Genomic DNA, 17,032 nt, shown 5'->3' on the forward strand with positions numbered 1-17,032 from the left:
CAAAGGTATAAATTCACAGAGGGGCATGAGTAGTGGCCCTTTTGTCCCCAGACTTCAGCTGCTATGTGAAGATGAAATCAACCCCAAACATGGCCTTCCGGCCAGCTGTGTGAGCCACGAGCTCTCCCCAGCCCCCAGGACAAAGCCCCCAGTGCTGAGGCCCGGACGGTGTCGAGCTCCTTGAAGCTGTGGGGAATCATGCCATCAGTGGAGTGAGCCACTGACAGACACAGCGAGGTTCCGTACCTGCCAAGACAGCCCACTACCCGACCTCAGCGCAGCAGACACAGCTGAGACGTGCCCACAGGGCCGATGATGAGAACACAGGGTTTTAAAGAACGGCCAGAGCAAGTGAGGATCCTCAAGGCATTTGTCATCTTCTTCGGACAACGCGGCAGCACTCTCCAAGCTCCGATTTATGAGGTGGAAGCAGCTCTGAAACTACACGTTAAGGGGCGAGTGGGGAGGAATGCACAACGGCTGTGGTTCCAGTAAGGCTCTAAAGAGAGGCTGGGACCAGGCGGTTACAGCTGCTGGCAGTCCAAATATACTTTTCCTCCTGCTCAGAGACCCTTTAAAGGCAAAGAAACGCAGGCAATGCACTGGGCTGCCTATTTTTGTTTCATTTATTTCTTTCAAGACCACCTCCTTGCAATTTCCAGAGAGAAAATACAAAACAAGAAACAGACTTGGTTTCAAATACATAAACAGTGTGCTGGAGTTTAAAGCATTACTGATAACATTGTTACAGAAGAGTGTCAGCTTACTCCAGGGCACTTCAGTATTCCTGAGGAATAAACGTGATTTCTCTTTCCCTCCCACCGGGATGTTCTCAGACGTGAGTCACTGCTCCTGCTCCTGTAAGGAAGGACACTCAGGTTAGAACTGTGCACACAGCGTTCCGACAACCCTCTCTAACTTGCTGCTGCAGGTCAGACCCAGAGGACCGACGGGCCCCAAGCCTTACCACTCTGTTTGCTTTAAATCTGTCTCACAAGAGGACTGTATCCTTCCAGCCCAGGTTCTTCAGAGTGGCTCCTCAATCTTTGCGGGGGGAAAATAGAGAAGGAACGCAACGGGGCTGAACAGTCTGTACCTGGATAACTATATTCCTAAAACCCATCAAAGGGACGGATCCCAGGTGACTGGAAAGAGCATGGCTCTGCAATCAAATGGCCTACTAATGACAGGAACTTCGGCAAGTTTCTTAAACCTCCGTGCAATCTGGCCTTCTCATCTGCTGAATGAGGGTAGTAAAACCTCTCTCACAAATCTACTGGGAGAGAGGTCTAGAGAAAGAATGTAAAGATGGAGCACCTAGGATGGTCCACAGGTCACAGCAGGCACTCAGCAAGCAATTACCATGATATGACTACATTGAAAAAGCCCCAAGTTGGGATTTTGTTCCTCTTTTCAGAGAATGGAGGATGACGACATCAAGGCACAGACTCCAGTTCAGATAAAGTTACAAAAGGCCATTCTGGAGCCGTACGCACAAGGCTGTAAATACTGTAACAATATTTTCCACAGTAACTCTCAGCCGTTAAATACATCCACATATAACCACCCCTGAGCCATTTATCCATGACAACTCAGTTTGGAACAATGAAAACATTTCAAACAATTAAAAGACCTGAAGCTCCTCTCCCTGTTCCTTTATGTTCTCCTCTAACTTCAGCCATGGTGCCAAGAGAGCGAGGCGCCAGGGAGCAGTGGAAAGCGCCTGTCGTCAGCGCTGACGCCCCGCAGCTGCGCCTCTGCTCACTTGCGCTGTCCCTCTGATCAGCTCACCCTGGCTCTGGCGCGGGGACGGGGCATGACTACAGAGGGCCTGCGAGACGCCTGCCCGGCTTCCCCACTGGCCGACTCCCCTGCTCCCAGTCCCCTCCCCAGGCCCACACCGGCTGTTCAGTAGGCAGCTGACCGTCTGAGCACGTTCTCAGACAGAGGCTACAGAGCTGTGGTGGCATACTGTCATTTAAGATTCGGCCACCCTTGTGGCTACAGCTTTTGACCAGAACTGGGACACTCATTTGTACCTCCTTTTCTGCCCTACTTGTTATTATGGTGGAACAATGAACGAGTCTGTCACCCTTTCTTAGTTGGCCTCAATTATAATAACCAACATTTCTATTTATATATATATATATAGCACCTCATAGCTTAAAAACATTTTCACATTTAATCCTCACAACAACCCTGTAGGCAGAAATTACTACCCTCATTTTACAGACAGAAAACAATCTCAGAAGTGGAAAACTTAAGAGCACATAGAAAGCAAGTGATGGACCAGGACTCACATCTGGGTGTCCTGGCTTCTGTGCTCTTTCCACTGGCCCCCTGCTGCTGCCCAGATCACAGTGATTCTAGCTCAAGGGTAACCAAGAAAGTAGATGATTCTACACATCCAGAGAATGTGAAGCTCTTCATGAAGCTTGTGTTGCTATAAAGGTTATGCCTTAATAAGCCTGAGGCCGTTAGCACATCTAATAAGACATACAATTTATTTCATTCATTCATTTCACATTTATTTGAGCACCTACTTTGTTCCAGGCCCTAGGGATACAAAAATAAATACCACCTCTGTCCAAAGGGCTGCTACACACAAAAACCTTAGGAACCGTGCTACCTCCTTCCTCTTGAGGCATGTGTTACACTTTTTCATCCTGTCTGCATCATTAAAAACCCACCTGTAGACAAGGACTTCGGCAGAATCATGTGGGACTCACAGTCAAGAACCTGCGCTCTTCAGTAGAAAGCAGAATAATGGCCGAGTTCAGAAGTCTTTAGGTTTAGCTTGAACGTGTGTGAGATGTTTACAGGGCACTCTGAGATCTCGAACAAAAGTGCTACCTACAGGTATCAGATATTTAATACGGATCTACTTTACCCTAAGGATAAACGCTGAGGCAGACTCCTGAGCACTTAGGGTCTCGGTGGTGCCGCAGTGACATGACAGTGTATTTATCAACTATATGCGCTCTAAAGAATTCTGCGGGGACTCAGGAGAAAGAAAGAGAAATATCAATTCTGTACATACTTTGACATATTTTCCATGTAGAAGATATGGAGCCTGGAAATCATGCTGACAGTTGGAGCAGGCCATTCCCAAGCCCATTCCAGAGCCAAAGGCTAATGGCCACATTCTTCCTGGTGAGCAGAAAAGGAAAATCCCAACAGGGAACCATTAAGAGAAAATAAAGCTTTTCTCCAGCTTAAATACATTCGCTTAGGGTTCAAGAAATACTCCACATGCATCATACTGTTGACTATAACATGCCACACACTTCTGTCAACGTTTAATCACCAGCCAAAAAATGGGAAAGGGGGCTCTGTTAAGTACCCATGCTGCTAGATTTGAGGTATTAATAAGCAGTACAATATGAAAACAGCAGACACAGTTGAAGCTCTTAACTTTTCTATGTCAGTTCTAACCATTTGCTCGTATTAACTAACTCTTAAACTTAGAAATAAAACCACCTTTCGGTAAGGTCTTTGAATTTTTAAAATATGTAAGAATTTCTGGAACTTCCCTGGTGGCGCAGTGGTTAAGAATCCGCCTGCCAATGCAGGGGACATGGGTTCGAGCCCTGGTCCGGGAAGATCCCACATGCCTCGGAGCAACTAAGCCCGTGCGCCACAACTACTGAGCCCACGTGCTGCAACTACTGAAGCCCGCATGCCTAGAGCCCATGCTCTGCAACAAGAGAAGCCACCGCAATGAGAAGCCCGCGCACTGCAATGAAGAGCAGACCGCTGCCTCCACTGCAACTAGAGAAAGCCCACACACAGCAACGAAGACCCAACGCAGCCAAAAATAAATATAAATAAATAAATTTATTTTTTTAAAAATATAATTTCACCAATATCTACATATTTTGATTCTAGTAAGTCATGAGGTTTTCTTAAGCCAATGCCATGATTATTTCACATCAGCACTATGTGTGAATTATGATTCTCTAGTTATGTATTCCCCACCAGTTCTTCATGGAAAGAGGTCAAAGTGACCCCTTTGGCTTCTATTCAATATCCAAACTGCAGAAGTTCTTCCACAAAATGAAAGGGACATTTCCTGCCCTTCGCTTAGGAGAATTTTTGGCCAAAAAGCATGGGTATTTCTGGTCTACTTTTTTACTACCAGCAGGACTCTCGTTTTCAAGTTCCTTTAGAAAAAATTATAATTAATTAGAATTATCTGAGAGTGTAGATTTGGCCAAATGACTCACTGGCATAAAGTACGGGCTTTTTTTAATGAAGATATCAGGCACACCCGGACTCAGTGCTCAGGGGGAATTCTGGAGATGCCCAGCCCATTTTGGCCTCTTCTGAGTCCGTGGTCTTTGTCTAGCTCATTTTACAGAGGCCTACCTAATCCCATAAAAGGATGGACTGGCAGCCATGTAGCCATGCCTTCCAGAAGTGTCCCTGCCATGTGCACCTATACACCAGGACATTATGTTGTAAAGGTAGGAAGAGTCACACTTACTTTTAAAGAAGGTAAGTGAGAAAACAAGTCCTAATCCAAAACCAGTACCTACAAAGAGGGAGGAAAAACATGTTAAATATCTTAATAGTAATGACAAAAACAAAACGAACATTTCATAAATGTGAACACCTATAAAACAGATTTTTTAATTTGGTAGAGAGATGATTTTCTCATTTCTAACCTCCTTCCTTCTTGTTGTCAGAGGCTTTATCTATGACTTTGGTCCCTTTGCCCCAATAGGGGATAAGAACTTTCTTCACCATTCCGTCTAAACAAGTCTTAGGGGTGGGAGAACAAACCAGGAGGCAGTTCCCGAGTAGAGGCTCTCTGCACTGCTTGCGAACAGCGCCCAGCACCTTGGGCTCTCCCACCCACCTTCCGCAGCGGTGCCACAGCCAGCACATCAAGGAAACAATGTGAGCAGGAAGCTCCCCTTGTCGTTTCAGCACTTTGAGTGATGGCTACTTTTTGAGGAAGATGCAAAGGAGTGATCCAGAACAGTTGCCAAAGGTTGTCACAAGTCAAACACAAGTCAGAGTGTCCAGAAAGAGGGAAAGCACCTCCTCAAGTGTGAAGATTAATCCCCTCTCCTCATTTTACTCATAGGGCATTTTTAACCACTATCTTTCAAAATAAAAGAACAAATGCAAGCCTCTTTTAATGATCTGGTAGAAAAAAAAATTTTTTTAATACCTAATTTTAAATCAAACTTCATAGGAACGTAAGCTTGGGGTTAAAAAAAGAAAACAAAGAAGGTTAAATTCTCATTTTGACCAATACTTCTCAAACCTTGGTCACTGCTACAGTCATAATTTTTGCTAATGCATACTTCACCTGCACACTTATTTTCTTTGAAAAAACCATCAATGTATGTATTTAATTATATAAATTCAACCTCAACTTAAAAAATATTGGTATAATCATAGATTTGAGTGCTAGCTATATTTTTTTCATAAGGTGTGTTAAAATGAATGTAGAACCATTAAAATAAAAACATTTACCTGTGGTACTACTTTAGGAAAAAAAATCATCTCACATACTGTAGAGATACATGTCCCAAACTTTGAGATAAACTTATTTTTCCATTATCAAAAAAGTAAGTTATACATGCCAAGGAAGACAGCTAAGATCTGATTTTTTTTTCCCCAGACTTGACAGATTAATTGTTTTCAGACTCTTCAGAGTATTCTGATGCTCTTTACTAAGTGTCTGCTCCATGGTCCAACAGAGACCCTGACCAACCTCTTTACAATTAAGCACCACATAAAAGTCCCAATTCTCACTTGCCTTAATGGTTTTCAAATATGTGCTGTTGAAATTCCAAGAGCTTCTTTCCTGTCTAACCATGAATTTAGGCTCCTGCAGTGTGAACATTCTCCTCAGTCAGCAAACCTGACCTTTCTGCTCCAAACACAGAGAACTTCGTCTTGAGCAAACAAGCTAATCCACACCTTTTTTGCTTCACCTATGCAACAATCCAGCTGATGCTGGCCTGAAGAAAGTGTTAATGCTATTATCCAGAATGATTTCTGATAATTTTCTCTTACCGTCTATAGGTGGCCATGATGTGTGTTTCCTTCCTATGACTATATCCTATACAAATATGAATTTTAATTAAAAATCATTACTTTGTACTGTCCAATAGACTCTGCATTAGGTACTGGTGCCCAACTTTAAAATGCAACATTTGAAGATCACTCATGTCATCCCAATTTCTATGTAATTTAATATAATGACGGAAAACTCGTCAGTTTACAGACCACTATAGTTAACCTAGTCAAGGCTGTTATAAAGAGAAGGAAAAGGAACAAACATCAGTATTTCCCATGAGTACCCAACATTCCCTCCCTACTCTACCAAAAAAAAAAAAAATTATCTTTTAAACCATACACCACCCTGATATGGTATTACCCCCAGTTTCCAGATGCAGAAAATAACTTGCTCGAGGACATGCTCAGTTAGTGGAAGAGCAATGCACTGGGCCCAAAGCCACTATACCCACCATGTCCTGACCCTGGATCCCCTACAACTTAAACCCCTGAACAGCCACTGCCTCCAAGGGAAATCGGGGTGTCAAGATTTCTACTGCCAATGAAGTAGGATACAGCCAAAAACCAAATTGTGCTTCCTATGCAACAGCCCAGAACACTAGGCAACCAGGGTAGTAACAAGTCTGCACAAGGCCAGATGGGCTTGTTCCGATTCATTCCCAGACTAATCCTACAGCACATGTCACAGACACAAGTCTACCTGGTAGGTGTGATTCAAGAACTTCAGGGAAATGGCAACTATCACGATCGATAGTCCTCAGCAAGAATCTGCTGTTGCTTGGTTTATAAAATGGCACAGGATTCAATTTCAAAGCAACTTGCCTCACCCCCTTGCAGCTGGAAGATGAGTAAGACAGTAAATTGGTACTAGAAGATGAGGTAAAGAATTTGGACTGGCCTACAGATTTCAAACCAGGCAATGGGATGGGGAGTTAGGCCAGTAAAAACATAATGGCTTACAATCTGAGCTTTTGGTCTTCTCCATCTGGAAGGCAATTTTTTGGCAAACAAATCAAAAGCCCAAAAGGAAAATATTTCAGCATTTTTCTTGTCCCTCTGATTCCATGCCTGTCTCTCCTATTTTCCCCCAAGGAAAGAAAGCTCTCTGATGCTCAACTTTTCCTAACAGTAGACCAAGAACGATGCTAAACCCACTGCTACCAGTATCACTCAACCACAAAGAGGAGAAATGCTTCAACATCAACCAGTACAGAGCAGAAAATCTTCCCTCTCTAGACTTCATTTAAGTTCAGGTATATGCCTGACCATCCAGTTTTGCTCCGATTAAAGGCATTTACCTACAAGTATAAATATGAGATCAAAATTACAGTTCAGACTAGCCCAAAGACGGAGTGTACTCTACAGTCTTAGTTAAATTGGGCTGCTATATCTTCAATTCCTATGAGACTTTTCTTCTCCACTTCTATATTTTTAAGACACAAAATATCAAGTCTGTTCTCTTCAGAAAAAATAATATGGAAAATGATGTTTAAATGCCAACGTGTTACTTTAAGTTAGCTACCTCGGTTATTTAAGAGATAAACAGTGGTGGAACTGCTGATGAGTTTTACAGGTTCAAGTTCTCACATGCTCAATTTTCTTTTAAAAGGCAACATGTTGCTTCAAAGAAAGTCCCACCTGATTAGGGGACACCAACTCTGCAGCTGTTTCCACTAAAGATTGGCACCTCTAGGCCAGGTTTAAACTTCATAACAATAAAACATGAAAGGTTTGTCTTACAATGAAAACAAACCAACATGGAAAAGAGAAGAGTTTTCTCTGCCTTTGGCCACTTTTTTTTGTTGTTGCATGACAAGTTCTCTTAGAAGAAAAAGCCAAAGGAAAAAGTACAAAGCATTTTTCACCTTCCCTGGAAGCAAATATTTAACTATGAATAAAATTTATCTAACTCTGCCTCCCCTTTTAAGCCTGTTCTTTTGGCCCATGATGTCTGGAATGACAAATAACCCTAAAGTAAAGAAATGCCTGATTGTAGGTACACATCTTCCTAATGGCAAAGTCCACCAAGGGGGGTGGGGAGCAAGGCAAAGAAGCCAAAAAAACAACAAAAAAAACCCCACCCCATAACAGAGAAGCCTTATGGAATTGACATTAGGCAGGAAGCTCGTGCTCTGAAACCATTTCTTCTGGAAAGGAAAAAGAATTGGCACAAATTCTTTCAAAAAGAAATTACTCTGAATCAATCTAACCCTGCACTTTAGGGCATGCTTAGTGCTCAAAAGGACATCATAAAACCAGCTAGTAGATAAACACACATTTTTAGAAAGAAGCAATTCCTTAACAATTCATCTGATACTATTTTAGTAACAAAACAACAGAGAACTTGCTCCACTAACTACATAAAAAATACTGCCTCATCACATCCCCAAGTGGAGTTTATAACAAATTTAAAAGAATAACAACCAACAGCAGGATACCAGTGTATACCCTAAGCCACACTTTGTATGGGGGTGGGCGGAACTATGCTGATGGCCCTCACTGTGACATATGGACCATTTCTAGTTAATCAATGCAACTTTTAGGAAAGTCTTTGCTCTTACCATGCCATATATCATAAAGCTTGACTTCACTGAAACTACTGAGAAAGCAAACATAATCTGCAAGAATTAAGAAGCAGGCTACATAATCTGACTGCAGTCCCGGGGTAGAAATGTACTTTGAATTTTTGGGGGGGCCGCACCGGACGGCATGCAGGATCTTAGTTCCCCAACCGGGGATCAAACCCAGGCCCCCTGCAGTGGAAGCGCGGAGTCTTAACCACTGGATTGCCAGCGAAGTCCCAGAAGTGTACTTTGGATATCAGTCCCTAAGCAGAACAAGTTGGAGCTATAAAGGTTCCTGTGGAATCAACTTTGTAGAAGTTGCAATTGCCAATGGACTTTCAACTGAGGAAGAATAACTCAGTGTTGGGAGAGGCATAAAAAAATCCTTAGAAAGTCACTTAGAAAACATTTCTATGAAAGACTGATCATAGGGGAAAGAAGACCATAGACCCACTTTATTTATCAATAATTGATTATATAATTAAGATCTCACTCCAGCTTGTAGTTCACATTTTAAACAAAGCTCCTAAATTCATAAGTCTAATGTGTAGTTATCAATGCTAAATTTTCATCTGCATCTAAAAATTAAACTTGCAAAGCAACTCCATTTTAAGTTTATAATATAACAGGATGTATGAGCAAAACCTTAACTACCACATTCAACTGGCAGCTTATGAAGATGAGAAACTACAGGAACTACAAGCAAGGTTTCAAGATCCTAGGAGCCATGGGCCAAACAACTTTCTTCTTAAATGTCTGAAAGAAAAGATACAGCGTCCAAAAAATGAGATTTACTCTCCCACTGAGTGGGATGGCAAGAGCACTGATGCTGTCACGAGACAGGCCCAGTTCAGACCGCTGGGCCATCCTCACCAGCCAGCTCTCTGACCTTAGGTCAGTGCTTAACCTCGCCCGCCCTCAACGTGCTCATCTGTAGAGTGAAAACCATCTCCTAGGGTTGCTGTATTAGGAAAAGGTAAAGGTATCTGCAGTGTCTGACACAGACTGCAATAAAAAGTAGTAAGTTCTGCTACCTTTCTAAAAAAACTCAAAAGATCTCAAAACTGTAAGGTAATAGTTAAATCCTCTACTAAAACACAACTCCCTGGCTTGTGGAGGATCACACTGTGGGTGAACCACAGCTGAAAATCAGAATCTATTTTTCCCACTCTTTGCATAGTTGACTTTATTTCATAGGCATTAGCAACTGTTTATAGAAATACATCAGGTTTTGCTACATGTTTTTTAAAATATAGGGGATTCCTCCAGACTCACTGCTGAACTAGAACATTTTGCTTTAAGATATAATAAAGATTTTCCTAGAGCTGTCTTGTGTTTAATAAAACTATATTTATGCTTTGAACATGGATTAATATGAAACTGGCCTATTTAGAATGGGTGTGCTTTCCTGTTCAATCATGTTTCTATCAACACTATTACAATCATCAAATGCATTTGTTGTGACAGACAAACAAGAACGTGCTTTTATAGAAAAGTACCCTTGGGACTGAGTTTGGTGAGAATTACATTTCCAAGAAACATTCCTGATTTATGAAAGATGCTCAGGGCCCAATTTATGAGGGGGGAAAAAATAGTTTTAAGTCAACTCCAAACTGTGTTACCTAATCCTTTGAGGCAAAGACAGATTGTCCCAGGTGTCCATGTGTAAATGCCAAGTCATGTGAATTAACCAAGAAAGTGTGCCAGACCAAAGGCCCAGAGATGGTAAATGTGGTCTGTGTTAATCAGCTTCTCACAAGTCAACATTGCTGCAGGGAATGTAGGAAATAGACTAAGAAGGTGGCTATTTTACAAGACCTTAACCTTCCTGTTGCCTATCGGACTAGACAGAGGCTGAAACATCTGTAGGAATTTCTAGGGTGGACATCAAATACCAGGATTCTGATCAGAACAAGTAAAGCAGTCAGCAGAAAGCAGTAAAGATAGGGAAGGTAAATGTGGAAGTCATTACTCGTGTGCTCTGCTTGAAGAAAAGCCAAACTCACAAAAAGGGTCCTTTTAAATGAGTGCATATAGCACATAATCTAGCTTTCAGAATTCTGACAGTCGTACAACTTTCCAAGAATGAAAAAAAGAAACATGGCTGTACACATTTTACTAAAATATAGTTAGTTAATTCACATGTGGGCATAGTATGTAGGAAAATGTGAAGACGCTCTGAAGATTAATTATTAGAGGGACATTGAAAATGAAGAATTATTAAGTTTCAATAAACACAATAAAAGATGCCATGTGTTACATTTATGGGGGGAGGGCGATTTGGAGGTACTAACACTTACAGAGTGGCAGGCACTGTACTACCGTTTCTATATATTATTTCATTTGATCTACAGAACCAGCTATGAGGTGTACTATGATCTTGTCTTACAGAAGAGGAAACAATGTAAAGGGGTTAAGTGACTTACCCAAGTACACACAACTAAAAAGGGGAATTCAAACCCAAGCTGTCTGACTCCAAAATCATGGCTCTTCCCTATCCGCAGAGATAAACCTCAGGGAGAGGTCAGGAGAGCAGCAGGGAGACTACTCTATTGTTACATGACACAAAGTGTTTTTCTGGATTTTCTGGACTGTAGTGCTCTGCATGGGTAATTTATGACTATGTGACTCTTCAATCCCTCAAGAAAACAACAGAAACCACAGATGTTTGACTTATCAAGAGTGATAACAAAACTCTGAAATGACTTAGAATCAATGAGAAACAGTCAACAAGTCAGGCTGGGATGTACTTCCCTCTGCGCACTGGCTGGAGATAAAATGAATTCAGACTGTTCAAAAGGGACAGTTGAACAGTATTCAACTGGTATTTTCCAGCAAGTCCCTTCCCTCTCAATACCTCCAGCCCCTCCTCATCAATATCAGTAACTGGATTCTCATCTTTGTGAAAGTAAATATAAGAATCAGGGGGCTTCCCTGGTGGCTCAGTGGTTGAGAGTCCACCTGCCGATGCAGAGGACACGGGTTCATGCCCCGGTCCGGGAGGATCCCACATGCCACGGAACGGCTGGGCCTGTGAGCCATGGCCGCTGAGCCTGCGCGTCTGGAGCCTGTGCTCTGCAACGGGAGAGGCCACAACAGTGAGAGGCCCGCGTACTGCAAAAAAAAGAATCAGGGATTCATTATACCCTATGTATACATCATTATAGCTATTACGTTGTTGCCTATTTCTGATTCAAATGAAAAACCAATGGAGAAACAAGAACCAATGGTTTCTTTTCCTTATACATTGACTTGATCTATATTTATTAGCATTTATTAAGTAGAAGGCACTGGGGATAAATTTCTTTCCTCTTGGAGCACATCACTAGAATATGTAGTGTTTATTCTTCAAAAAGTGCGAAATGTTACCCAGTGGTTACACGTCAGTTATAGGGTTATGTGGACTTGGGGGTAACATAGGTTAAACATGACTGAGAATACTGATTAGGTATGTGGTATGTCTCAGTCCCTGGACAAATTATATACCTTCTCTAGGCGTCAGTTTCTTCGTATAGAAAAACAAGAATACTAATATTGCCTATCCCTGACTGGGGAATAGCAAGGATGAAACAATATAAAATGTGTAAAAAGCTTGGAAAAACAGTGCATTGCACACAGTAATTGTAATTGCCTTCTTTTGCCACAAAAAGCATTTCAAGAACAAATATTTACTGAGCACTGAAGGGCAAGAGTACTGGGTTCAACAAGGGTCAGAAATAAATAAGACAGTCTCTTCCCTGGGGAGCTTGGGATCAAGAAGGAATAACAAGTCAGGTATCCAGAAAACTGAACAAAAGCAGATCCTTGGTGCCGGAAGAGGGACAGTGTTCTGCTGGTCGCCAGGAAGGTGGGAACACATTTAGCAGAGTTTTTGGGTTTTTTTAATCTTCAAGAAAGAAGTGGCATTTGAGTTGTCTTAAATGGTAGACTTTTAACAGCAAGAGTTGGGGAGGGGGGTGGCGCACCCTACCCAGCGGCCACAGAGAGGCAGGGCTTGTGCAGGGAAATGGGAGTGGGGGCAGTCTAGGCGTGTCTCTGAGAGCAGGAGACAAGGCTAGAAAGGGACGGGGGCCTCTGAAGGCACCAGAAGCTGGACCAAGCAGTCTGCACAGCACTTAATTCAGGAGGCAGGGGCTTCCCTGAAGAGTTTTTAGAAAGGCATAACGTGACTGAAGCTGTGCTTTAGGAAGATTCAGCTGACTAAGGTGTGTAGGATTACTTGGAAAAGAAGAGACATTTTGCTGGCAGAATTTACAGGACTTAAGAACTGATTAAGTGTGTGTATGTGTATCTGGGGTTTTGGGGGGAGGGGGGTGCAGTGGGGAAGAAAATGCCGAGAACTTCTGCCTGGATAATTATAAAAACATTGGTGATGGGGCTTCCCTGGTGGCACAGTGGTTAAGAATCCGCCTCCCAATGCAGGGGACACAGGTTCGAGCCCGGGTCCAGGAAGACCCCAATGCCGCAGAGCAACTAAGCCCGTGTGCAACAACTACTGAGCCTGTGCTCTAGAGCCTGCGAGCCACAACTACTGAGCCCGCGCACCTAGAGCCCGTGCTCCGCAACAAGAGAGGCCACTGCAATGAGAAGCCTGCGCACCACAACGAAGAGTAGCTCCCGCTTGCCGCAACTACAGAAAGCCCACACACAGCAACAAAGACCCAACACAGCCATAAATAAATAATAAATAAAAATAAACATTGGTGCTATTTAAAAGTCATCAAATAACCTTTTAATACCAAATTCCCTTAACAAATCTAAAATATAATTTGATTTATAAAAATGCAACATCTACAATGTTTTCATGAACACCAAATAACATCACATAAAGTGAAGAGCATTTGCTAAGCACTAATGCTTCAGGATTAAATTACCTCATTACATCTTCACAATAAACTTCTCTTATTAGCCCCATTTTATAGACCAAGAAACTGAGACACAGAAAGGTTAAGTAACTTGCCTCAGGTCACATGTCTGGGATTTGAACCCAGGCAGTCTGACTCCAGAGACCTCGTCTTCGGTCACCATGTTAACCCTGCCACCGGTGTGACCTCCTCACAGATATACAGTTATTAATCAACCTGACTTACCAAAGGAAACTAAATACCTTCCAAAATTCATCCTAGCCAACACCATGTGTGGGCATTTCCTTCATTACACAAACTGAACACCCACTGTGTGCCAAGCACTATGATAGGCCCCAGGAAATAAGGTTCTGCTCTCAGTAAGTTCATTATTTAGTGTTAGAGCCTACTGATAATTAGAAACTCGAAGTACAAGGAACAATGACAGAAACAGGATGTGCTAGACGCACTGAGAAGGGCATGCAAACCATCCTGGAGGGTTAGAGAAGCGGGCAGGAGAGAAGGGGACGAGAGAAACGCACTACGAGGAGCTCCCGGTCACTAAATTACCGTGTGCAGTGGGAGATAAAGCCAGACAGTCTCCTATGGCAAACTACGGATCTTGGCCTCTATTACAAGCAGTAGGGAAGCAGTGGCAGAAATTAAGCAAGGAAACAACATATCAGATGTGTACTTTACAACAGTCCACTCACAGTAATGAGGACAGATTTAAAGGCTCCATCCAAGATGAAGACACCAGTTAGGAGAAAGCCATTGCAGTAGGCCAGGTGGGAGCTAGGTCCACGCTTCTGATTCTCCCTTCTCTGCTATCTGACTGAAAAATGTGACCCTACATACTTTGATCTCTCCTCAACACCACACTCCCCCCATCCCCTGCCTTTGTGTACTCCATGCCTAGCAGAAATGCGAGACGGTACTAAAGGTAAGCAGGACTAAAGGTAAGCAGGACGGGTTAAAGCACAACTCTGACCAGGGATTAGGAATTTCTGAGGAGTGGGAGTGACCACACTTTATGATGATTCTTAGATAAGGGATGCTTAGGTAAAGATATAGTCATGGACAGAGATGCAGAGATGGAAAAGGGGGTCAAATATTTTAAAAATATACCAATGGTTTTGCAATTAAGGTAGTGTTGGTGCAAATGGTGACTATCCCAGACCAGCATTCACAAAAGTGTGGGAATGGCTTGTCTGAATTTCGGGGACCTCTGTGAGCAAGGAACATTTTCCTTGCTGTTCAAATCTGGCTCTCAGGCTTCCCTGGTGGCACCGTGGTTAAAAGTCCGCCTGCCAATGGAGGGGACACGGGTTCAAGCCCTGATCCGGGAAGATCCCACACGCCGCGAAACAACTAAGCCTGTGCGCCACAACTACTGAGCCTGCGCTCTAGAGCCCGTGCGCTACAACTAATGAGCCTGCGAGCCACAACTACTGAAGCCCACACACCAGGAGCCCGTGCTCCGCAACCAGAGAAGCTACCGCAATGAGAAGCCCACGCACTGCAACCAAGAGTAGCCCCCGCTCGCCGCAACTAGAGAAAGCCCACACACAGCAACGAAGACCCAGCACAGCCAAAATTAAATAAAATTTTTAAATTAATTAATTTAAATGTCTTCTTAAAAATCTAGCTCTCATAAGGTGCCCAAGACTATGAGGTTTAGGAAACAGCACCCAGCTGACTTTCTATTACAGTAGTATTCTACAGTCATTCTTTCTTTTTCTGTTTTTTAAAATGTATTTATTTATTTATTTATTTATGGCTGCATTGGGTCTTCATTGCTGTGCACGGGCTTTCTCTAGTTGCAGCAAGCAGGGGCTACTCTTCGTTGCAGTGAGCAGGCTTCTCATTGCGGTGGCTTCTCTTGTTGTGGAGCACAGGCTCTAAGCGCATGGGCTTCAGTAGTTGTGGCTCGCGGGCTCTAGAGCACAGGCTCAGTAGTTGTGGCTCACGGGCTTAGCTGCTCCGCGGCATGTGGGATCTTCCTGGACCAGGACTCGAACCCGTGTCCCCTGCATTGGCAGGCGGATTCTTAATCACTGTGCCACCAGGGAAGCCTACAGTCTTTCTTAAAGGCATAAGTACTCTACAAAGCCCCATAAATAAACCTCTCCAAATCCCTGGACTTGCATACATTAAGAAACCAAAAATTTAGTTTTCATACACTGAGTGAAGAAAAAACAAGTCTTCCAAAAGATAAGCTATGCACTGAAATAAAATGAACTTCAAGTTGCAATTGGAACAAGGGGAAAAAACTAATTTTTTCAATGGTCACAGCCAATCTCTTCTGGGAAAACATAAGATTAGTAGCATTTATACTAATGTCAAGACAACATAAGATTAGAGCAGTAATATACTGTATTTTTGCTTCTAATCAGAGGGGGATATTATAAGCTCACATACAGGCTTACGCTGAAATGGTTAAAAAAAAAATTCCTACAACTCATGGACTTCAATGTAGTCATCTGAAATGATGCCAAGAAACTAGCAGCTTTCTTAGGACTACCCTCCTAGTAAAAAGTGAATTATGTTGCCCAAATCATTTGCTTCAGTTAATCATTTAAAATCTATCAAAAAGGAATTCTCGGGCTTCCCTGGTGGCGCAGTGGTTGAGAGTCCGCCTGCCGATGCAGGGGACACGGGTTTGTGCCCCGGTCCGGGAGGATCCCACATGCCGCGGAGCGGCTGGGCCTGTGAGCCATGGCCGCTGAGCCTGCGCGTCCGGAGCCTGTGGTCTGCAACGGGAGAGGCCACAACGGTGAGAGGCCCGCGTACCGCAAAAAACAAAACAAAAAAAAAAAAACAAACAAAAAAGGAATTCTGAGTAGTTTATATGTGCAGGTTCTCACAAACAATCAGAAACATTTGTTTCTAACATTTATCAAAATAAAGTAGGTCTACAAATCCGTCAACAATTATGTCAGAGTGTTATAATAATTACAAATTATCCTAAGCATTCTAATGCAGGTTTAGGTTGGATAAAGAAAACGGAAGTAAAAGCAATGGATTTCAATTCCTCCCATATACACTGTTAACTATTAATCAAATTCTACCTGAAGAAATACACAATTGAAGCAACTTGGTCGTGGGTCTCTATTATGTTAAACAAGCACCTGGGCCACACTGCAATCTGCCCCCCCATCTGCCCTCTCTCCCAGACACATCTCACTTGTACCATTTTTCTAAATGGCTCCCCATCCTCCATTAATATTGACCATATTTTCATATCCCATATTCTTCCAAAATGTTATTCTAAGTGGTACCCCCCCCCTTTTTTTAAATATGGAATGCTTCACGAATTTGTGTCATCCTTGCTCGGGGGCCATGCTAACCTTCGCTGTATCATTCCATTTTTTTTTTAGTATATGTGCTGCAGAAGTGAGCACACCTCTTTATCCTTTATTTCTTGTTCTTATCATGCTTTCTAAAAAGCATTTCAGGGACTTCCCTGGTGGTCCAGTGGTTAAGAATCCGCCTTCCAATGCAGGGGACGCGGGTTCAATCCCTGCTCAGGGAACTAAGATCCCACATGCCGCAGGGCAACTAAGCTCACATGCCACAACTAGAGAG

General features: G+C 42.9%; 1 protein-coding gene across 1 annotated transcript in view; it reads right to left on the reverse strand.

Moving 5' to 3' along the window:
• Positions 1–608: 608 nt before the first annotated feature.
• Positions 609–17,032, reverse strand: part of MICOS10 (mitochondrial contact site and cristae organizing system subunit 10) — a 36,626-nt gene continuing 20,202 nt past the window's right edge. Inside the window, exons 2-4 of the mRNA XM_082834757.1 lie at positions 4,487–4,534; positions 3,041–3,150; positions 609–858 (exon numbers count right to left, since the gene is read on the reverse strand). Coding sequence (XP_082690883.1) covers positions 844–858; positions 3,041–3,150; positions 4,487–4,534 — 173 coding nt within the window. The 3' untranslated portion in view covers positions 609–843. The remainder of the gene's footprint in view (positions 859–3,040; positions 3,151–4,486; positions 4,535–17,032) is intronic.

The sequence above is a fragment of the Leucopleurus acutus genome (assembly GCF_964270905.1).
Source record: "Leucopleurus acutus genome assembly, chromosome: 2".
Taxonomy (NCBI): domain Eukaryota; kingdom Metazoa; phylum Chordata; class Mammalia; order Artiodactyla; family Delphinidae; genus Leucopleurus; species Leucopleurus acutus.